This window comes from Colobus angolensis, unplaced genomic scaffold (assembly GCF_000951035.1).
Source record: "Colobus angolensis palliatus isolate OR3802 unplaced genomic scaffold, Cang.pa_1.0 Scaffold224, whole genome shotgun sequence".
NCBI lineage: Eukaryota > Metazoa > Chordata > Mammalia > Primates > Cercopithecidae > Colobus > Colobus angolensis.
The window spans coordinates 1,118,068-1,142,271 of NW_012115422.1; the positions used below are offsets into that span (position 1 = coordinate 1,118,068).

At 39.8% G+C, this 24,204-nt stretch overlaps 2 protein-coding genes across 3 annotated transcripts in view; one reads left to right on the forward strand and one right to left on the reverse strand.

Annotated features, from left to right (window-relative positions):
* Nucleotides 1–12,951, reverse strand: part of CIR1 (corepressor interacting with RBPJ, 1) — a 49,249-nt gene extending 36,298 nt beyond the window's left edge. The window contains 2 exon segments of the mRNA XM_011943976.1: nucleotides 4,055–4,149; nucleotides 12,795–12,951. Of these exon segments, the coding sequence (XP_011799366.1) occupies nucleotides 4,055–4,149; nucleotides 12,795–12,866 (167 nt within the window). The 5' untranslated portion in view covers nucleotides 12,867–12,951.
* Nucleotides 12,952–12,973: 22 nt separating this feature from the next.
* SCRN3 (secernin 3) overlaps nucleotides 12,974–24,204 on the forward strand; it is a 34,067-nt gene continuing 22,836 nt past the window's right edge. The window contains exons 1-5 of one of the 2 annotated variants that reach the window (XM_011943977.1): nucleotides 12,974–13,060; nucleotides 15,490–15,656; nucleotides 17,075–17,256; nucleotides 18,142–18,341; nucleotides 20,592–20,804. In XM_011943977.1, coding sequence (XP_011799367.1) covers nucleotides 15,498–15,656; nucleotides 17,075–17,256; nucleotides 18,142–18,341; nucleotides 20,592–20,804 — 754 coding nt within the window. In that variant the 5' untranslated portion in view covers nucleotides 12,974–13,060; nucleotides 15,490–15,497. The remainder of the gene's footprint in view (nucleotides 13,061–15,489; nucleotides 15,657–17,074; nucleotides 17,257–18,141; nucleotides 18,342–20,591; nucleotides 20,805–24,204) is intronic. The other variant, XM_011943978.1, reaches the window with a different exon arrangement.

A 24,204-nucleotide genomic window follows, 5' to 3' on the forward strand; every position in this document is an offset into this window, starting at 1 on the left:
GCACTCCAGGCTGGGCAATAGAGTGAGACTCCATCTCAAAAAATAAATAAATAAATAAATAAATAAAATCAAAATCAAATACACTGAAAGCCAAGCTCAGTATCACTAGTTATTAGGGAAATGCAGATCAAAATCACAATGAGATATCACCTTGCACCTACTGGATGGCTATCTTTTGGAAAAAAAAAAAAGGAAGATAACAAATGTTAGAGAGGATATGGAGAAACTGAAACCCAAGTCCATTACTAGTAGGAAATGTAAAATGGTGCACTCACTGTGACAACCAGTTTCGTGGTTCCTCAAAACGCTAAATATAAACCTACCATGTGATCCAGCAATTACACTCCTAGGCATATACCCAAAGGAACTAAAAACAAGGACTTGACCAGGTATTTCTATGCCAACATTTATAGCAGCATTATTCACAAGAGCCAAAAGGTGGAAGTAACCCAAGACTCAAACAGATGGATAAACAAAATGTGGGATGTACATACAAAGGAGAATTATTCAGCCATAAAAAGGAATACAGTGCTGATACATATCACAATATATATGAACCTTGGACACATTATGCTAAGTGAAACAAGCCAGACACAAAGGAACAAATATATGATTCCATTTATATGAGGTATTTAGAACAGGCAAATTCATAGACAAAGAAAGTAGAATGGTGGTTGCCAGGGGCTGCGGGCCAAGGGGAATAGGGAATTATTCTTTAATGGTTTAATGGTTACAAAGTTTCTGTTGGAGATAGTGAAAAAGTTTTGGAAATGATGATGGTTCACCACACTGAATTTAAGGGTACACTGAATTGCACACTTAAAATGGTAAATTTTATAAAATACGTATTTTACAAAACACCCACAAACCATTTCATTTATATGTGCATTTTTTAATTTATTTCTCTCTCTCTCTTTCCTTGTTTCTTTTTGTTTTTTAGAGACAGTCTCACTATGTTGCCCAGGCTGGTCTCAAACTCCTGGACTCAAGCAATCCTGCCAAAATGTTGGGATTATAGGCATGAGCCATCGTGCCCAGCCCAATTCATTTATATTGAAACAAAAATAATAATAAAACCCAAACTAAAAGATTGTTTCCCACTTTATGCAAAATTCAACAAGTATATAAAGTAAAAGGTATGGGTATAATATTGGTATTTTTGTTTTAACCTCAACTAAAAACTTACATAGTTTTTTTGACATCCCATAAATCTTTGTATTTACCTAGACAGAATAATAAACGTGATTTTCAGGTGGGCGTGGTGGCTGATGCCTGTAATCCCAGCACTTTGGGAGGCCAAGGCGCGAGGATTGCTTGAGTCCAGGAGTTCAAGATCAGACTGAGCAGCACAGTGAGTGAGAGACCCTGTCTCTACAAAAAATAAAAAATCAGCCAGGTGTGTTGGTGTGTGCCTGTAGTTCCAGCTACTCAGGAGGTTGAAGCAGGAGGATCACTTGAACCCAGAAGTTTGAGGCTACAGTGATACAACTGCACCACTGCACTCCAGCCTGGGCAACAGAGCAAGACCTTCCTCTCAAAAAATTTTTTTTTCATCTTAGGAAAAAAGTATAAAGTGACTAAAGTGATTGATATAATAAACATTAAGAAATCTCTAGGACAGCAAAAACTTAAAAGAGAAACAACAGATTACTGAAGAATGAAATTGGCTATCAAAAACAGCACTTTTGAAAGAGGAAGAAATATTGAGTACCTACTCCATGCATGGCAATAAGTAGGGACCTACTGGCAAATGACCAATTACTCACAAATTTGCACTCAAATGACCAAACCTAGAAGTAATAACATCTTAGTGGCAATGAACACACTTAGTGCTCAGATCCTGGTTTCTAAATATCATTCACCAATGAAAGGAACCTGGGTACCTTGGAAAACTGGTTGATTCCAGTGTTGCATCAGGGAAAATAAAAGACAACTCTGACCATATCATGGGACCAGAAGCAGCATTTAAAAAAAAACAAAAAAACAGGGTTGGTGCATGTTAGGATATATAAGCCAACCTAATGAAGCTCTCAATGGCCCAAACTGAAACAACTGGAGCAAGAAAATAAGTAACAATAGTATTATATTATAATCCAAATAATTAAATAAACAGCCATTGAGTCCATATTGATAGAAAATAAATAACTAGATAAGGGAAATTCTTCCTTACAGAGGAATTCAAATTAATAAATGTAGAAGGAATGATAGAAATAGAAAATAACCATTAGAACATCCCAGAAATAAATAATTGATGCAGGCAAGATCTACTGATGAATACCAAAATTAGGCAAAAGTCCAAGGAGAAACAGGGTATTTGCAGGGCTTCAAATATTAATTAAAAGGGAAAATAGTAACTTTTTTTAAAGATAAAGAATAAACATGAATACTGTGATCTGTTTCAAACCTAGTTTTCCACCTCCAGTCTGTTTCTATCCCTCTAACTCAACAATTGTTTCCTGAACACCCTCTCCAATTTCCAGTATGTTTCTACTATTAATAATATAAAAATTAGGTTTTTTGTTTGTTTGTTTGTTTATTTGAGACGGAGTTTCGCTCTTGTTGCCCAGGCTGGAGTGCAATGGTGTGATCTTGGCTCATCACAACTTCTGCCTCCCAGGTTCAAGCGATTCTCCTGCCTCAGCCTCCTGAGTAGCTGGGATTACAAGCATGCGCTACCACGCTTGGCTAATTTTCTATTTCTTAGTAGAAATGGGGTTTCTCCATGTTGGTCAGGCTCTCGAACTCCTGAACTCAGGTCATCTGCCCGCCTTGGCCTCCCAAAGTGCTAGGCATGAGCCACCGCGCCCAACCAAATCAGGGTTTTTAAACAGTGACGCTATTGACATTTTGGACTAGATAGTTCTTTCTTGTGTGGAGCTGTCCTGTGCTTTGTAAGCTGTTTTGCGGCATCCATAGTCTTCACCCACTAGATGTTGATAACAGCCCAGTCCACAGTTGTGACAATCAAAACATTATCAAAACAATGTCTCCAAACATTGCCACATGTTCCCTGGGCAGGGTTGGGGGGTGAGGGGTGTGTGCAAAAAATGACGCTCAGTTGAGAACCACCTATCTAAATTCTTATCATTCTTCAGAGTTCAGCTTAAATGTCACCTCGTCCATAAAGTCTTCCGTTATCCTAAATGGAATTATTCTTTCCTATACTAACATGCTATATTTTTTAAAGCAGTGTATGCTTTTAATATATCAGTTATTATATTTGGCCTTGAACTATATGTATGTATCTCTTACTAGGGTTTCTTAAAGGTAGAGAGAAACTACACTTCACACAGTTTCATAGGTCCCTATAGTACCACTTATTGCCATGCATGGAGTAGGTACTCAATAAAAGTTAATAAGATTAAATAAAATTAGTGAGAAAGCTATTTCTATTTAACTTTTATTTCTTTAACTTTCCTCTCAATATATTATATTTTAAAAAGTAGTAATAGTTTAGTATTACTTTGCTAAATTCCGTATTTTGATTGAAAACTGAACTTCATGGACAATTTACCAAAACACCACTATTCAGTTGCTTGATTAACCAAGAGAAACCAGTTTCAGTGTTAAATCTGCATATACAACACAATAGCTAAAGCCAGGTACCATGTTGGAAGACACCAATTAAGAACCCTAGCCACGATACAGCTTTTAACAGAACGATGACAGGCATGTCAAATAAAGTCATTTTACTTTTCCTCTTGAAAGTGTCCTGGGTATCTTTTCATTTGAGTGTGTTAAAGAAATGAGTTTGTAAGAGGTCTCAGCCGTTCAAGTGTAGACATGATTGTTCTTCTAAGCTTTGCCTAATTTGAGACTTGCTCAAAGACTGTATATGAGTCACATGAATCTATATTTTACATGAATTATGGGTAAAGCCGGAAAAAGTGGCCATCTACAGGTATGAGAGTAAAAGAGATAGCCCTCAGAAAAAGAAAAGAATCCTATAGTTGGGTATTCGATCCCAAAAAGCTGACTTAATATATCATTCGGTAGGAAATTATTCCCATGAAATTGATAATTCTAGATATACTGGCATAACAGAATTTCTTACCTATTATCATATGATTCTTGTTCTTTAAGATATTGCTGCATCAATTCTTCTTGTTTCTTCTTATCATATGATATTTTCTGTTCTGCCATCCATACCTAGATTAGTGAAGTAAAAATGCAAATTAAATTGTTGGATTTAAATTGTTAAACAAAGTTTGCTTTTCTTGTATAATAAAATATAAAATGCAATTGCTTAAAGTAGGAGTGCCCAATCTTTTGGCTTCCCTAGGCCACAGAAAACATACCAATACACAGTGGAAGAAGAATTATCTTGGGCCACACAAAATACACTAACGATAGCCAATGAGCTAAAAAAAAAAAAAAAAAGAGGACAAAAAATCTCATAATGTTTTAAGACAGTTTACAAATTTGTGCTGGGCGGCATTCAAAGCCGTCCTGGGCCACATGCCACCCAGAGGCCAAGAGCTGGATAAGTTTGGCTGAAAGTTTATAACATAATCCAATTGGGCCGTAATCACATCATTACAAATTAACACCTGAAAAATTGGAAGTGCCTTGATATGAGTTCTTTTTATTTTTGAGACGGACTCTGGCTATCACCCAGGCTGGAGTGCAATGGCACGATCTCGGCTAACTGCAACCTCTGCCTCCCAGGTTCAAGTGATTTTCCTGCCTCTGCCTCAGAGGTAGCTGGGATTACAGGAGCCCACCACCACATCAAATTAATTTTTTTGCATTTTTAGTAGAGAAGGGGTTTCGCTATGTTAGCCAGGCTGGTCTTGAACTCCTGACGTCAGGCAATCTGCCTGCCTCAGCCTCCCCAAGTGCTGGGATTACAGGCGAAAGTCACGGTGGACTGGGCAAGTTTCGGTTTTTAAAAGCTGTATTTATAGTTTAAATTACGTTAACTATATTCATAGGTAATGTTATGCATTTCTTACATATCCTTCCGAGATGTTCTAATACATGTATATGCAAAAGAACATATACAACATTCTTCTTATATAAATGGTAACATACTTTACGCAAACACACACATGCACACAAAATATGTATGAAATAAAGTTATATACCATGGAGATCTGATAGTTTGGCTGTGTCACCACCCAAATCTCATCTTGAATCGTAGTTCCCATAATCCCCATGTGTCATGGGAGGGACCCGGTGGGATGTAATTGAATAATGGGGGCGGTTACACTCCATGCTGTTCTCACGATAGTGAGTGAGTTCTCATGAGATCTGATGGCTTTATAAGGGGTTTTTCCTCTTGCTTAGCACTTCTCTTCGCTGCTACCATGTGAAGACGGACAAGTTTGCTTCCCTTTCTGCCATGATTTTAAGTTTCCTGAGGCCTCCCCAGCCCTGCAGAACCATGAGTCAATTAAACCTCTTTCCTTTATAAATTACTCAGTCTTGGTTATTTCTTCATAGCAGCAGTAAGAATAGACTAACATAGTAAATTGGTATAGGTAGAGTGGAGTGCTGCTAAAAGGATACCTGAAAATGTGGAAGTGACTTTAGAATTGGTAACAGGCAGAGGTTGGAACAGGAAAATGTGGGAAACTTTGGAATTTCCTAGACAATTGGAGGGCTCAGAAAACAGGATGATGTGGGAAAGTATGGAACCTCCTAGAGACTGTTTGGACAAACGGAGGCAGGATGGCGCACTTCCGGGTTCTTCACCACCAACTTTTCCCGCGCGCACGAAAATGCAGCCAGGCCCGGGAAGGTGCAGATCAACTGGGCATGCGCCAGGTGACGTCAAGCCGGAGAGACCAAGATTTACTTGGTCGCACCCGCGGAACGCCCCCCGACACGCCCGTGCCCCGCCTATTGCCCTCCCATTCCTAGAAAAGCCGCTCCCCGCCAGCGTCCCACGCGGACTTCCCAGCCCCCAGTCGGGACTGTATCAGGAACCCCGCCTGAGAGCCCCACCGGGGGACTCTGTTGGCCTCCTTTGCCAGAGGCCGACAGACCTCTCCCTACCCACCTTCTTCCCCTGAAGCTAGGTGACCAAAAATAAATTTGCAGTTTTGCTCCTACCCTTGCCTACCCACCTTCTTCCCCTGAAGCTAGGTGACCAAAAATAAATTTGCAGTTTTGCTCCTACCCTTGCCTGCTCGCTGGTTCTTTTGTGCCTGCTCTGGTGGTCTTAGAAAAAACAAATCAGAGACTTGTTGAATGGCTTTAACCAAAATGCTGATAAGTCCAGGATGAGGTGGTCTCAGATGGAGATGGCAAACCTTTTCGGAAGTGGAGTAAAAGTCACTCTTGCTATGCAAAGAAACTGATGGCATTTCACCCCTGCCCCAGAGATCTGTGGAACTTTGAACATGAGAGAGATGATTTATGGTATCCAGTAGAAGAAACTTCTAAGCAGTAAAGCATTCAAGAGAAAGCACAGCATAAAATTCTGGAAATTCTGCAGTCTGACAATGCAACAGAAAACAAAACCCTATTTTCTGGGGAGAAATTCAAGCCGGCTGCAGAAATTTGCATAAATAATGAGAAGTTGAACGTTAATCAGGAAGACAAAGGAAAATGTCTTCAGGGTATGTCAGAGACCTTCACAGCAGCCCCTCCCATCACAGGCCTGGAGGCCTAGGAGAAGGAAAAAAGTGGTTTCCTGGGCTGGGTCCAGCTTCCCACCTGCTGTGTACAGCCTTTGGGCTTCATGCCCTGCATTCTAGCCACTCCAGCTATGGCCATTGCTTCAGAGAATGCAAGCCCCAAACCTTGGCAGCTTCCATGTGATGTTAGACCTGCAGGTACGCAGAAGGCAAGAATTGAGGTTTGGGAACCTCTGCCTAGATTTCAGAAGATGTATGGAAACACCTGGATGTTCAGGCAGATGTTTGCTACAGGGGTGGAACCCTCACGGAGAACCTCTACTAGGGCAGTGGGGAAGGGAAATGTGGGGTCGAAGCCCTCACACAGAGTCCCTACTGAGGTACTATCTAGTGGAGCTGTGAGAAGAGGGCCACTGTCCTCCAGACCCCAGTATAGTGGATCCACCAACTTGCACCGTGTACCTGGAAAAGCCACAGACACTCAACACTAGCCCATGAAAGCATCCAGGAGGGGGGCTATACCCTGCAAAGCCACAGGGGCAGAGCTGCCCAAGGCTGTGGGCGCCTAGCTCTTGCATCAGTGCACCCTGGATATGAGACATGAAATCAAAGGAGATACTTTTGGAACTTTAAGGTTTAATGACTGCCCTATTGGATTTTGGACTGGCATGGGGCTTGTAGCACCTTTGTTTTGTCCAAATTGTCCCACTGGGAATGGGTGTATTTACCCAATGCCTGTATTCCTGTTGTATCCAGGAAGTCACTAACTTGCTTTTGATTTTACAGGCTCATAGGTGGAAGAGACTTGCCTTGTCTTACATGAGACTTCGGACTTAGACTTTCGAGTTAATGCTGGAATGAGTTAAGACTTTGGTGGACTGTTGGAAGGGCATGATTGTGTTTTGAAATGTGAGGATATGAGATCTGGAAGGGGCTGGTGTGGAATGATATTGTTTGGCTGTGTCCCCACCCAAATCTTATCTTGAATTGTAGTTCCCATAATCCCCATGTATCGTGGCAGGGACCCAATGGGAGGTAACTGAAACATAGGGGCAGTTACCTCCATGGTGTTTTCGTGATAGTGAGTGAGTTATCACGAAATCTGATGGATAAAACCATCAGAAAAGGAGCTTTTCCTCTTTTGCTCAACATTTTTCCTTGCTGCCACCATGTGAAGAAAGATGTGTTTGCTTCCCCTTCTGCCATGATTTTAAGTTTCCTGAGGCATCTCCAGCCCTGCAGAACTGTGAGTCAATTAAACTTCTTTCCTTATAAATTACCCAGTCTCAGGTATTTCTTCATAGCAGCATGAGAACAGACTAATAATAATACAAGACTAACACAGATCAGTAAACAAATGCTTTCTTCTTTTGGGTGGTAAAGTTGCATATTTTTCTATTGTGGGACTATAGCATAATTTGTAATTTATTTAAGCAGCCTCCTACTGTATAAATGGGCACTTAAGAAATTTCCAATATTTTGCTATTAAAAACTTTGCCGCAAGAACTCAATACACAGGTAATTTCACACACATTTGGCAGGGTTTTGAAAAGGATCAAGGCATTGCCAAGGAAAAAAACAGGGCAAGATATTACTGGCAGAGGGAACGACTCAGGCAAAGGCCCAAAGATGCAAAATAGAACGTAAGTAGTTCAATATGACTAATGTATAAAATCTGAGGTTGGTCCGAGGTGGGCAGATCACCTTAAGTCAGGAGTTCAAGACCAGCCTGGCCAACATGGTGAAACCCCATCTCTGCTAAAAATACAAAAAGTAGCCAAGCATGGTGGTATGTATTTGCAATCCCAGCTACTCGGGAAGCTGAAGCAGGAGAATCACCTGAGCCCAGGAGGTGGAGGCTTCAGTGAGCTGAGACTGCATCACTGCACTCCAGCCTGGACAACACAGTGAGCCTCCATCTCAAAATCAATCAACCAATCAGATAATCAATCAATCAATCTAAGGTGGGAGAATAATAGGGGAGAGAAGGAGAAAAAAGATGGAGTGAGACTACTTGGACTCAATCCTGTAATATTTTAATAAGGGGCTGAAAGAGATCAGATTTGTGCTTTAAAAAAAGACAATTATGGCCGGGCGCGGTGGCTCAAGCCTGTAATCCCAGCACTTTGGGAGGCCGAGACGGGCGGATCACGAGGTCAGGAGATCGAGACCATCCTGGCTAACATGGTGAAACCCCGTCTCTACTAAAAATACAAAAAACTAGCCGGGCGAGGTGGCCGGCGCCTGTAGTCCCAGCTACTTGGGAGGCTGAGGCAGGAGAATGGCGTAAACCCGGGAGGCGGAGCTTGCAGTGAGCTGAGATCTGGCCACTGCACTCCAGCCTGGGTGACAGAGCGAGACTCCGTCTCAACAACAACAACAAAAAAAGACAATTATATCAAAATAACTTACATCCATACAATGGAATATTATTTAGCAATAAAAAGGAATAAAGTGCTGATACATGCCATACCATGCATAAACTTCAAAAACATTATGGTGAGAGTAGCCAGTCACAGAAGACCACAGATTGCATGATTCCATTTTAAATGAATTTCCAGAATAGGCAAATCCACTAACAGAAAGTAAATTAGTGCTTGCCTAGGGCTGCAGAGAGGGAGGAGAGTTAAGGAGAAATGGGAGTGACTAACAGGTATGGGGGTTTCTTTTTATTTTTTGAGAAAGTGTCTCACTCTGTCACCCAGGCTGGAGTGCAGTGGCGCAATCTTGGCTTACTGCAACCTCTGCCTCCCGGGTTCATGCGATTCTCCTACCTCAGCCTCCCGAGTAGCTGGGATTACAAGCGCCTGCCACCACACCCAGCTAATTTTTGTATGTTCAGAAGAGACAGGGTTTCATCATGATGGCCAGGCTGTCTCGAATTCCTGACCTCGGGTGATCCAACCGCCTCAGCCCCACCCAAAGTGCAGAGATTACAGGTATGAGCCACCGTGCCCGGCGGGGGTTTCTTTTTGGGGTGATGACAAAGTTCTAAAATTGTTTGTGGTAACGATTACTTAACTCCATGCATATATTTTAAAAACCACTGAATTGTACATTTTACATGTGTGTTTATGATATGTAAATTTACCTCAGCAGACCTGTTAAAATAAAAAACGACTATTCCGATGGCTGTGTAGTGAATGGATTTGAGAGGATTCAAGACTGGAGGCAATGGAACCACTTAGGAAATGCAACAATATAGGTGAAAGATGATGAGGGTCTAAATTAAGACACAGGCAGTAGTGACAGAGAGGAAAGATGGACTCAAGAGATATTTGGAAGGTAAGACCAATAGCATTCAGTGATTGACTAGATAAAGGAGTGATGGGAAAAGAGATGAATCCTGAGCTTCTGGTTTGGGTAATAGGATGAAGGATTGTTTTACTATCTATATTTCCACCCATATGAGATAGCAAGTATAAAAAGGGCAGATTTGGGGTAAAAAAAATTTTATTTCAGATATGTTGAGTTTGAGGTGCCTATAGGACATCAAGACCGCAAACGTCTAGTAGATAGCTGTCTTGAGCCACGTCAAAGTTAAGCAGAGAAAACTGGGACTGCAGATTTGAGTCATGAGTAAACAGGCTAGTTAAAACGGGCTAGTTGGATGTGACTGCTTGGGGCAAGCATACTAAGTAAGCAAGAAGTGGGCCAAGGATGAAACTCTGGGGAACACTTATATTTTAGGAGCAGGCTAAAAATAAAGATCCAGTGAAGTTGATGGAAAAAGAAGTCTACTAATAGAGCGGGAAAACTAGAAGAGAGTAGTTATTACAGCTAAGAGAAGAGAGAGTTTCACAAAAAAAAGGAGTTTACACAAAAAAAAGCCAGTTTGTAAAGTGTTTGCCAGTTCACAAGAAGACAAATAAGGAGCTTGGACCACAGTGTAAATTAACTGCTTCCTTCATTAACAATATCAAGAAAAAAAAAGAACAGCTGAGCTAAAACAGTGTATCCTGTGACATAAATGACTGAGGCAGCGCATAAAAATATATAACAGAGTGACCAGAAGATGTATAGCATTCACTCTTATTTCTGAACAAATGAGACCTTAAAACCTACCGGACTCTTTGTAAGCTTGGGAAACTGAAAACGAACAAGGAAAAAAAGAACCTACTGGACTTTAATAAACCCAACATGCTTAATTTTACAATTAGAATTTTCTTTCTTTCTTTTTAAATATAGATGGGGTATCACTTTGTTGCCCATGCTCGTCTTGAATTCCTGGCCTCTCAAAGTGTTGGGATTATAGGTATGAGCCACCATACCTGGCCCTTAAAATTTTCATGGTGGAACTCTTTTCCACTCTTTGATCAAACTCCTTTGTTTCTTCCACTTCTATTTCTTAAAAACAAACAAACAAACAAACAAACAAACTTTACTGGAGTATGACATATAAAAAGTTGTACATATTTAATGTATACAACCTGAGTTTGGTGGCAAATATATCCCAGAGAAACCATCACCACAATCCAGACTATAAACATATCCATCATCTCCAAAAGTTTCCTCCTACCCGAATACATTTTTCTATTTATCTTCATTTAATATAGTTCCTCTATCCTTAGTTAATTAAGAATGTTAGAGGTTACCCCCTCTCCCCATAAAGTGTTAACTATCTAGAAAGGTCTGCTAATCAAAAACATTTCATTCTTCTCCTCTATCCTGGGAAAGGTATAAAACAGATCACAAAGGCCAACAGTATTTGGTACATTTTACATAACACTTTACATGGATGAGAAGAATGTAGGTTCTAAGCCTGTAACTGCTTTACTGAATTTCTCATAGGGGATTTGCAAAAGTTATTCTCCGTGGATTTCTTTTTTCTTGTAAGAAAGCTGATTCAATGACTTTTATAAAGCTAAATGTCAAAAGTTCCAGTAAAAAATTATGATTTCTCAGGTATATGTGTCTCTAAATATAAACAGCAACGAAGTAAGCAACTGAATCCCATCTAATCTCTTCATTCTTGGAAAAATAGCAACAGCTGACCCCCTGAGTATGCAGAGAAAAGAAACGACTGTGTTTGGTGTCAACAGTTATTGAGCCAACCAAATACAAGAAACCTCTCCCTCCGACAGTTGCAACCACCAAACACAAACTGGTGCGGTGGAAAAAACCACTAGGTTAATCGGGTGTTCCAGATTCTAGCTCTGGTACATTTAACTAGCTGTGTAACTCTTGGCAAATTCGTTTCCTCATTTATAAAATAAGGAGATGGAGCTGGATGATTACCAAAGAGCTTTCAAGGTGTATCTGTGTTATTAAAATTTCATGGGGGAGTTATTAAGAAAAAATGTTTAATAAGGCTCCTTAGGAACGTAACAGTGAAAAAAAGTTGAGAATCACTGGTCTAGAAGTGAGAGTATATAGCAATATCTCATCACCTCAACTCGTTCTAAAAACAATTAAAAGCTTAGTTATTTTCACAACTTTCTATATAGGGACAATCAACATTTTATTGAGCACCTCCTCTCTGTAGTGAACAGTGATAGATGCCTACGTTGTTACAAATCCTTTATCTCCACTATTTCACTTAATCCTCACAATGAAGCCAATCATCCTTAATTTACAGATTAGGAGACTGAGGGTCAGATATTACAAATATTTTGTGCAAGGTCTTAAGGCTAAAAGTGACTGCTCGAATAACTAGAATCCAGATTTGACTCCAAAGCCGATTCTTTCTAATTCACTCTTCTGCTTTTCATTACCATGATATTCACCAAGGTATTACACCTGATAGACCTGTAATTATGTAAAACACTAAACTTCAACGAGGTCATTAAAAAGACACTAAATTATTGGGTAAATTTTTTAAAGATCTATCTTAAATAAACGGGGAGACTTCTTTGTACAGAAAAGTAGAGTGCAGAAGCCGTGATCCCTGGGATCCGAAAAGACAAAGAACCAGAATCAACTGAGGGAAGTACTGAGGAATTTTGACATTAGGCTTCACATATTATGGATTTACATTCCGGCCGACAAAGATTCTCTAGGCCGCCAGTCTCCTAGCTGTTGCAGAATAAACGCTGAGGAACCGCTGCGTCAGGGAGCTGCTCAGCAGAGAAAGGCGAGACTACCCGGGCCTTAGGCCTAGAGAAGCGGGGGCTGTCCTGCGGACCTCAGAGACAGCACCACTTTCACTTCCAGCACCTCTGGGAAGGCAGTCCCCGCGGGCCTCATCCCTCCCCGGGTCTCTTTACTCACCTTTTTGATGTTGGATTTGGAGGCAGGATGAAAGTCTTTCTTACACATGAAGTTGGCGAAGGATTTCCCCATCTTGGAACTGGAGCTAGGGAAAGCAGCACCTAGATCTGTAAGTAACGTAAACAAACTCAGCCTCCTAACCGGAACTGCATTTCCAGCGGCAGGGGGAACTTCCGAGGTCAAAGGTAACAGCTTCCGGCAACTGATGCCTCCACTGGCCAATCCTCCCTCCGTCCACCTGTCACTTCGGGTAGTTTGGAGGCCAGGTGAGGGGCGTGCATGGGGGAGGGGGGGTGCATTGTTAAGACAGAAACCGGGAAGACCCAACTGTGGCGCGGTACTGCTTGACCGAGGGGCTCCAGAGCCCAGCTGCACTGGCTGCGATTTGAGCGCCCAGGGCCGGGGTGCGGGGTGGACCGCGGCGGCCCTTCGACCAAAGGTGCTTGAAGCTAGAGCCAATTACTTTCTGTGAACTCTGACTCGAGCTGCAAAAACTCTTCTGTACTGTTTTTCTCATCTGTGTTATGGAGATAATAACTCCTGCCCTAACTGTAGTACGTTTGCGAGAATCCAACGATATGTTTCTGAAAGCGCCGGCTGAACTAAGAGCGCGTGAAATAGAATGAGACAGCTTTGCAAGAACGGAGGCCTTTGCCCCAGCTGTACGGTGCTGGCGCCGAAAGACGTTCAATAAAGACTTACTGAATGACGAATACACGTTAGGAGTTAAATCTCTCAAGGCTTCACCTCCTCAATGGGCTAGGTGCCATTCTAACCAGGCGGCAAGTTTCCTTAGCTTTCCCTACGACCCCAGTTAGGCAGCTCAGATTACCTATTGCAGCTTGATGGCCCTTGGGACTCTAGGTTTTTGAGTGGACGTGGCTGCTACTGCAGCAGGTGACCCACCAACCAAGTTCTCTATCAGGGTAATGTTAAGAATAAACTTAGGCCGGGCGCGGTAGCTCACGCCTGTAATCCCACACTTTGGGAGGCCCAGGTAGGTGGATCATCTGAGGTCAGGAGTTCGAGACCAGCCTGGCCAACGTGGTGAAAACCCGTCTCTACTTAAAATGCAAAAAATTAGCCGGGTGTGGTGGCAGGCGCCTGTAATCTCAGCTACTCGGGAGGCTGAGGCAGGAGAATCACTTGAACCCGGGAGTCGGAGGTTGCAGTGAGCCGAGATTGCACCATTGCACTCCAGCCTGGGCAACAAGAGTTAAACTGTCAGGAAAAAAAAAAAAAAATAAGACTTTATGAGGAATTTTCTCTCCTACCAAATAATAACAATAACAGCTTTCACGTGAATATCTAGTATGTTCTATGCACTGTGCAAAACACTTTACATGTTGCCTTATTAAGTTCTAACAGCCCATCAAACAGTGTCTTTTATTTTACTGGTGAGGCAGAAGGCATAGGGAAGAGAGAGATTAAATAGTCTGCCAAAATTATATAGTGATGGAACTAACTATAAAACACAAATAGAAGGAGATCCAGGACATAAGGGTTGAAACACAGAAAATAACAGAAGCCATCAAGACATCAGACTTCTCACTAGGAGAACAGGTAAACCCTTAGGAGTTTCAGGCTGAAGTTTTTCTTTAGTCATTTTGTTTTCTTTTTAAGGAAACATTTATTATATTTAAATTTTGTTTTTAAATTGCTAGCATCTGCCTGTGTAAAGCCATTCTAAGGTTTTGTCATTATTAAAGGAAAGAAGGAAACTCTGTAAAACAATGTGTCCATTCTGGCAGTGAAATAAGGATCTTTAGGTGTTCTATTGTAAGTGAAGATCTAAGATTTTCCAAATTACAACTGAAGAGGTAACCTAGATATTAAAGTATATAATTGCGATTTATAAATTAAATATGTGAACTTTCTTCTAGAAATGCCAACAATTTGAAATTATATTGACATATTTTTGTCTGAATCAATGAGTCTGTTTCAAAATTTCAGTCTCATCAGAATTATAATCTGTGTGTATTATTTCCCAGCTCAAATAAGACCCCTTCTTCCTTCCCTTGAGGAAACACTGGACACGTAAGATTTTTTTCCATAAGACAAGTTGCAGCAATGAGAATACAAAGATTAGTAAGACATACTCCCAGCCCTCAAGGATCTCACTGTCCAGTAAAGGGACTTATATATACACAAATGTAGTAGAATCTAGCCTTTACAACAGTAGAGCTAGGTACAGGGATTCCCAAATGTGGAAATAGTGAAAGGAAATTCAGGGAAGACTTTAGGAGAGAAAGGTCTTAGAGCATAAATGTGAACTATAAACTATAAGAAGGTAGTTTTCATTGCCATTTTCTTATTGAGTTGTAGTACAAGATTGAGTCCCAAGTCATAGTCTTACTGATTTTTAGGCTATAGTATACAAAATGTAAAACTTTAATGAACAACCAAGCACGGTCACTCATGCCTGTAATCCCAGGGTTTTGGGAGGCAGAAGGGGGAGGATCTCCTGAGCCCAGGAGTTCCAGGCTGCAGTGAGCCCTGATTGTATAACTGCACTCCAGCCTGGGTGAAAAAGCTAGACCCTGTCTCCAAAAAATAAAAATAAAAAAATCAAAGCTTTGATGAACATCCTTAATTAAATATGGCAATAATATCCTTTGGTCATTGAGTAAAACTCTTTGTTTTTATATACTTACAGGTTTTTTTTTTTATTTTAAAACATCTGTATAATTTTTAGTTTAAAAAATGGAACCTTTTTCCTGTGACACTTTCGTGGCATTACCTCCAGCAACAGTCGATAACAGGATTATTTTTGGAAAAAATTCAGATAGACTCTGTGATGAAGTACAAGAGGTAGTTTATTTTCCTGCTGCAGTTCATGATAACCTGGGAGAACATCTTAAGGTAGGTGAAATAAATGTTTTGTTAGCAATATGCCTTTAAAAAATATCATAAAGTTATTTCTATAAATAGGAATTTGGAAGAAACTATAAAAGTTAAAATTGAGGAATTTACATTTGAAAAATAAATGAGTCAGAAATAAACTGTAATCTTTTATTTCAGTGATTTGGAGGAAGTTGAAATAATAATAAAATTATCCATTCTTTGAATGGATATTTGAATGCTTTCCATATGCAAGCATGTTAGATAGGGCAAGAGATTTAAAGTCAGCTGTCAAGACTCTGACTATTCCAGGAGCTTAGAGTGTAGTATAGGAATAAGATGTATATGCATTGTACCCCATTATAAAACTGGATGGTTTAAATCCTAAATTTAAGTAAGAGTAGCATGCTGTGGCAGCAGAAGAGAAGGAACATTTAATGTGGCTTGGAGTTAGCTGGAATTTGATGGACAAAAAGGATTCTGATTCTGAATTGGTATAAGTTCTTCTTGATGTAGAATAGGAAAGTCATCCCAGACTCTGGGAATGACAGTTTTATGACACATCAAAAAAGGTTTTTTAGGCCCTATGTTAACACTATCAATATACATTTTATGCAGTCACTTGGTAGTATACACATTAATTAAAGAATCCTTTAAAAACTTATTTAAAAACCCATTTAATGTGGAACTTAAAATGAGAGCTTCAAATTATGCTATTGTTGCTAATTCATAATTTTTAGATTTTATTTTATTGATATTCTAATATTAAAACATATTAAATATTAGACTTTTTTCTGTATCCTATGTCATGTTTTTTTCTTTTGCTAAGACCACTTATTCATCTGTGATACCATTTCCACTTTATTTCTTCAGATATAAATCTAGCCTGTCCTGTAAACCAGTGGTTCTCATTCTTTTCATTGCTGTGGACATACCTAATAGATGACTTCAAAATGTGACGTGAGATTCCTATGACAAAACTCTTGTATTTGAAGGCTACCAGATGGGTACTTATATCACTAATTAAGAAACACTGGATATTGAGGTTGAGAACTACTTCCTTAGGCTTCAACTCACACATCTACAAAAATGTTTCAAGATATTACAGCTAGAGACCATCTTTCTCCTGAGCTTCAGTAGCACCTTGTCGTCACCTCATGACCCTAATACTTTATACTTTATTTTATCTTAAATAATGTACAACTTTTAGTTTCTCAAAAGTGAGATCTTTATCTGATTCATCTTTGTAACTACCATATCTCTTGGCAGAATGTTTTATAATAGGAAATGCTCAGCAAATATTTGAATGAATAAATACTTTAGGGTTATTCTGGATATGTTTTAAGGGTAATGCCTTTATTATTGAAAATTTCAATTTACTTGTATTTCCTTTACCTCCTTCATAAAAGTCTTGTCTTCTGACTGATTTTTTTTTACAGTGTACGTATCTAGAAATTGATCAAGTTCCTGAAACGTACGCTGTTGTCCTGAGTCGCCCAGCATGGTTGTGGGGGGCAGAAATGGGAGCCAATGAGCATGGAGTTTGCATTGGGAATGAAGCTGTATGGGGAAGAGAAGAAGTTTGTGATGAAGAAGCACTATTAGGAATGGACCTTGTCAGGTTATTTTTTGTTACGTTTTATGCTATAGACCTTTAATAATTTGTAATTTTTGTGAAACTCTTACTTGTTTTATTTTCCTATTTTTGAGGGGGCTTTGATACTTTGCAGTTTGTGTCAAAATGTTTTAAAGTACCGCATGCAATTTCATGACACTCAGTTTTGTTTGTTTTTTTAAATTAATCAATTTTTGGTTTTTTGAGATGAGATCTCACTGTGTCATGCAGGCTGGAGTATAATGGTGTGATCATGGCTCACTATGGCCTTGAATTCCTGAGCTCAAGCAATCATCCCACCTCAGTCACCCAGGTAGCTTGGATCAAAGGCACGTGCCACCACACCTGGCTAATTTTTAATTTAAAAAAAATTTTTTTTTCAGAGACTAGGGTCTTGCTATGTTGCTTACACTTGTCTTGAACTCCTGGCCTCTAGTCATTCTCCTGCCTCAGCTCCTGAGTAGCTGGGATTACAGGCACAGGCACCATGCCAGCTTTCAGATATTATTATTTGGGAGAAGGGAAGAAGTAGGAAATTATGATTCATTGGAAGTGCCTAACATATTTTAATCACACCTTAACTAATTCTCACAATAACCTCATGGGCTATCGTGCTCATTTTACAAATGAGATATCTGAAGTTCAGAGATAAAGTAACTTGACAGTGAATTACCAACTTCGAATTTGATAGGTTTGTTTGACTCTAGAAACTTTGTTTCCATGATTCCAAACTGACTTCAGAAGGAAAAATTTTAAAGTTAGATGTCATTTCATCTGTTAACTTGAAAGAAATTTTACTTGGGGAATCTAAAAAATCTCATGAGCATGAAATTATTTAAGAAAAATAATGGAAATTTATTTTAATCTGAGAACTTTATATTTTTGTTTTAGACTTGGCCTTGAAAGAGCTGATACAGCTGAAAAAGCCCTCAATGTCATTGTTGACTTATTAGAAAAATATGGCCAGGGTGGAAATTGCACAGAGGGTAGGATGCTATTTAGCTATCACAACAGTTTCCTAATAGCTGATAGGAATGAAGCCTGGATTCTGGAGACTGCAGGGAAGTACTGGGCAGCAGAAAAAGTACAAGGTATGGACAACTTTTTGTGATTTAACTTGTTTTTGCAATTAATAAAATATACCCTTACCTATAGGTACTGCATTTAAATGCTTCCAAGATTAATAATCTAGTATAATGAAAGGTTGAACTGTAAGGGAAACTTAGAACTTTGAAAGAACAATGGAAAAAGTGCCATAAATAACTTTCTTGAAAAATATAAAAAGGTAGCATTACCTCTGGGAATATGAATTTCGTATAACCTGTATATACTTTCTTTGCTGCAGCTCTTGGCCGTTTCATCGTACTTTTTCACTTTAATAATCCCTTACAATTTCTTCTCCTTTAAACTTTGGGCTGCACTCCAAAATCTTATTTTAGTGTGGAGGTGAGGAAATGAGAGTGGGGTTAAAGACAGGTGTTTGTAAGTTGGTGGTTGGAAAAGCTATGTTGATACAATAGTAAAACACAGAAGTTTGATATCTTTGAATAAAACAACATTATTTAATTGTTTTAGAATGCTTTGATTTTTCATTCTCATTTCCTTTGTGATCATATATTCCTCTAATTTTTCAAGTGAGGAAAGCCAGAGATGTAAAGTGATTTAAGGTGGTAAATGAAAGACCTAGAATTTAAAGCTTTTCATCTTGAATCTCTTCACTAGAGCATAGCCTTATGTTTAAGCCTAATCATGTCCATCTTGGATATTTAACTCCTGGACTCCTAGTTTACTAGAGAGATAAGATACACATGTGAAAATGTTAAATGGTGCATGAATGATACAGACACATAGATGCTCTGAACATTTAGAGAACAGAAAGCTTATTATTGTGAGCTAGAGGAGTTCAGAAAGGCTTCATGAAGGTAGCCTTGAACTTTGGAGGATTTGAGTGTTATTTTTCGAAACAGGTCATTACCAGTTGTTTTGATGGACATTTTGTTTTATGTTTTGCATATATGTTTATTAATATATAACATTGTAGTTAGAAGTTTTCTTTTTGTGATAATTGGCTTGATAATACCATTGAGCACTTTTATTAAATGTACTACGTGCAAGAGAGAAATTAATAAATACATTTTGTTGAAAAAGCCCCACCTGGTCATCTATTTTTTTTATTTATTTATTTTTTTTTGAGACAGAGTCTCGCTCTGCCGCCCAGGCTGGAGTACAGTGGCCGGATCTCAGCTCACTGCAAGCTCCACCTCCCAGGTTCACGCCAGTCTCCTGCCTCAGCCTCCCAAGTAGCTGGGACTACAGGCGCCCGCCACCTCGCCCAACTAGTTTTTTTTGTATTTTTAGTAAAGACAGGGTTTCACCGTGTTAGCCAGGATGGTCTCGATCTCCTGACCTCGTGATCCACCTGTCTCGGCCTCCCAAAGTGCTGGGATTACAGGCTTGAGCCACCGCGCCTGGCCCTGGCCATCTAAAATGAACACCTTCATTGGGTCTCATTGTCTAGCTGTAGATTAACTTAGCCAACTGGTTTCTCTTTCTATTACTAACTAAGCCCAAGAACTAAATTGTTAAATGATAGGGAATTATTTATTAGATGGAAAATTATTGGCTGGGCATAGTGGCTCATGCCTATAATCCCAGCACTTTGGGAGGCTGAGGCAGGAGGATCACTTCAGCCCAGGAGTGTGAGACCAGCTTGGGCAACATAGTGAGACCTCAATTCCACAAAAAATACAAAAATTAACTGAGTGTGGTGGCATGTACCTGTAGTTCCAGCTACTCAAGAGGCTGAGGTGGGGAGGATAGCTTGAACCCAGGAGGTCGAGGCTGCAGTAAGCAGTGGCACGATGTAGACATTATGGACATGTCACAGTGCTGCAGAGATTTTGTTTATGGCCAGTTTTGGAGCCTGTTTATGGCCAGATTTTGGGGGCTTGCTCCCAACAGGTGTGGCTATAAAAGGGCAACATGAGGGATCCTTGTAGTGATGGAAGTATTCTTGATCTTGACTATAGCAATACCAATATTCTGGTTGTGATACTATACTACAGTTTGGCAGGATGTTACCATTGGGGGAAACTGGGTGAAGGGTACACAGTTTCTCTCAGTATTATTTTTTTATAACTGCATGTGAATCTATAATTACCTCAAAATAAGTTTAATTTTTAAGATAATTCATTTATCTTTTTGAATATGTAATAGATGCCCATGGCACAAAATTTAGAAGTCTATATTTGCATTTACGTAGTGATTAGGCATCATAATGTACAGATACGTGCTTTATGTTAAATATGACTTTTCTTCTTTCTCCTCTTCTTTGAAAATAGAGGGAGTTCGTAATATTTCTAATCAGCTTTCCATAACAACCAAGATTGACCGGGAACACCCAGACATGAGAAACTATGCTAAGCGGAAAGGTTGGTGGGATGGTAAAAAGGAGTTTGATTTTGCTGCAGCATATTCCTATCTTGACACAGCCAAGATGATGACTTCATCAGGCAGATACTGTGAAGGCTACAAGCTTCTAAAGAAGCACAAAGGTAATTTTATCATATAAATAATATTAGGATTACAAACTATGTTTTGTGTAGATGTAATATGGGAATGACAAAATCTATTTTGGAGAATTATAATTAGTAAAAAGATTGTTCTATTAAAATGAAAACTATTTGTTTATCATAAAGCTATTTTTTGAGATAAGTATTATACAATTGTGAAAGGGTCATGATTCTTTTGAAGGTAAAGTTCAGATTTTCCATGCTCAGATGCATTTTTTCAGTTCTTATTAATATTCTTAAAACAAAATTCAGATTACTTTTCTTCTGAGAATTCACTGCAACCTGGAGACAGGCTTCTTTGACTATTTCTGCTGCTGCTGTTATTTATTTTTGGGTAGTACTCTTATCGATTATTTTCTTATATATAGAATTTCTGGCCAGAAGACAAACTGAGCAGATATACAAATTCCCTCTTTCCACTCCAAAACTTGAGAAATGTTGGATAAAATATTTAAACATTAAAGACATATGTAGCTAAGTTCAAATACAAGAAGAGAAAATCACCAGGTACCAAAAATGAAGAGAGGGCCCACACAATCCTCCTCATCTCCGTGTCAGTTGGGGGATTCTGGACCAGATACACACGTTAGACGCTAGAGTGTTAACATCCATGAGAATGTATGTGTATAGGTGAAAAAGATCAACATTTGGGGAACAGGAACTGGACTCCTTATTAAGGCTACGATCTGAAAAATGCTAGTCCATTCCCTACCCAGAGTTTAGGATGGAATTGAGCTGCCTGCTGCTCCAGGATATGGATCAATACAGTTTCTTGTAAGAGACTGAACTCTGAGCCACATTTATTTTGGGGACTCACCTGGAGCTACCTGGTGAGAAACAAACACTGGTTTATAACCAGTAAACCAGATAAGATCCCAGCATACCTGTATTTCTATACCCATTATATGAATATTTGATATGACAAATGTTTATATTTTACTCCAATTTCCCATCCAAATGGGAAATCTGCTATAATGAATCTACATGTATTTGCCATTGAAAATATTTGTTACATGGGGGTTCAGGTGAAGATGTAGCTTCTACGACTATTATGATAGTTTCTACTGTTATGTCCTCAAGTTCACTCATCTTTTCTTCTGCATTTAATCTGCTATTAATCTCATCTAGTAATATTTTAATTTGTTATTATAATTTTAATCTCTACAAGTTCCATTGGTTCTTTCTGTATAACTCCCATTTCTCTATTCTTTACTTTCAAGTTTTAAAAAAATCCTTAAGCATGTTTAGCATCTTTATAATAATAATTATAAAGAGTGGCTGGACGCCGTGGCTCACGCATGTAATCCCAGCACTTTGGAAGGCCGAGGAGGGCAGTTCATTTGAGGTCAGGAGTTCAGGACCAGCCTGGCCAATATGGTGAAACCCCGTCTCTACTAAAAATACAAAAATTAGCCAGGTGTGGTGCAGGCATCTGTAATCCCAGCTACTTGGGAAGCGGAGGCAGGAGAATCACTTGAACCCGGGAGGCAGAGGTTGCAGTGAGCCGAGATTGCACCACTGCACTCCAGCCTGGGCAGCAGAGCCAGACTCTGTCTCAAAATTTTTTTTTAAATTAAAAATTAAATAATTAGAGTATAGTTCCTTAACATTTAATAGAGGCTGGTTCTGGTTGCAGGTAAGATGGAATAAGTAAACTCTACTCTGTCTCTCTCTCTCTGAATATAACTAAAAATCTGGAAAGAATGCATGGAGCATCTTTCTGAGGAGTCCTAAAAGTAAAAAGGAGCAGTCAGCAGGGCAAAAAAAGCAGAGTCAAAGCAGGAATGATCCAGGAGTGAGTTTCATGGTTGTGGTTGTTGTTGTTGTTTTTCTCATTTCTTCCAGCCTAGTGTTAAACAGCATGAATCCCAGAACTATGTAGTGGGTGTCAACAGAAAGAGCTCCAAGAGATACCTTCTTTTTCTTGTCTGAGGAGAGGGAAGGTGGACACCAACAAGACATAGCGTGGGAGAAATCTCCTGGGAATTTTTATTTAACTAAATTTAATTAATTAATTAATTAATTATTTAATTTTTTTGCTGCTTTCTTTCTGTCTCGTCCCAGCTCCCAGGCAAACTCCAGTCCTGAATCTGCAATCTTGTGATGGTTATGTGATGATGGTAGCAGCTGCTGGGAGGCATCTAAACTCTAAGGGAAGGGAATTCTCTCCCACTAGAGGAATTGTGGTCCAAAGACCATAGGAGAAATTCTGTTGCTTTTTGCCCTCCCTCTGTTTTCCTGCCTCTTGGCCTCAGAGGCAGACCCAGATGTGGGAAGCAGTTGGGCAAAGAAGGGAGACCACCAAGGCTCTGTTGTTCTAGCTAGAGGACCTGGAAGGGGGATCCCTGGAAGCCAGAATGTCAGGGAGAATTGAGAAGCAGAGGTAGCTCAAGAAAGAAATCCCATGAAGTTGTATAAGAATACCTGGGCCTACCCTAAGCTGTACATAGGTGTATCTGACCCTAAATAGCACACCAAAGCCTTTGAGAGCTAACCTATAGAGTAGACAACTGCTCAGTTTCCATACTGGCCACTGGATAGTGCTCTTTTAGGACAGTAAAAGAGCACTGCAAAAAGGTTTTGTAAACAACTGACATGGGAATCTAGCCCACAGAAGATGGCTCAAAACTATGATCAGACATACAGTAACATGGAGGAAATGAACCAGTTCCTTGAAAGCTACAAACCACCAAAACTCACCTAAGAACAAATAAATAATTCTTGTTTTAGCAGATAACTTTAGTTGGTTGTACTCAGCCTGCAAATTCTGTCTCCTGTTTGGCAACTCAAATTTCAGTTTAGCTCTTTTATCCTTAGCTGAGCTGTTTGCAGTCTGCCCCACACATGCTTAATCAGCCATCAGATGGAGATTTGGGCAATTCTTTTACACAGAATTTGGGAGTTCTCTCTCTCTGACTCTCCTTTATGGGATTGCCCCCTCACTTTCTTTTCTTTTCTTTTTTTTTCTTTTTATTTTTTTGAGACAGAGTTTTGCTCTGTCACCCAGGCTGGAGTGCAGTGGTACGATCTCGACTCATTCTGGGACTACAGGCGCATGCCACCATGCCCGGCTAACATTTGTATTTTTAGTAGAGATGGGGTTTCACCATATTGGTCAGGCTGGTCTCGAACTCCTGACCTCAGGATCCACCCTCCTAGGCCTCCCAAAGTGCTGGGATTACAGGCGTGAGTCACTGCACCCAGCCTGCCCCCTCACTTTCTACTGCTTGTGGTGGAGGTCTGGTTCTTCAGGCCAGAAACACCAAGGTTTTCTATTGCTGCCTGCATAAAATGACACAGCATTGACCATGGGCTTCCCTCGAGCTAAAGCCATAAGAAAAATAAACTTACCCTATGCTTCATTCTGTCTCCCAACTTTCAG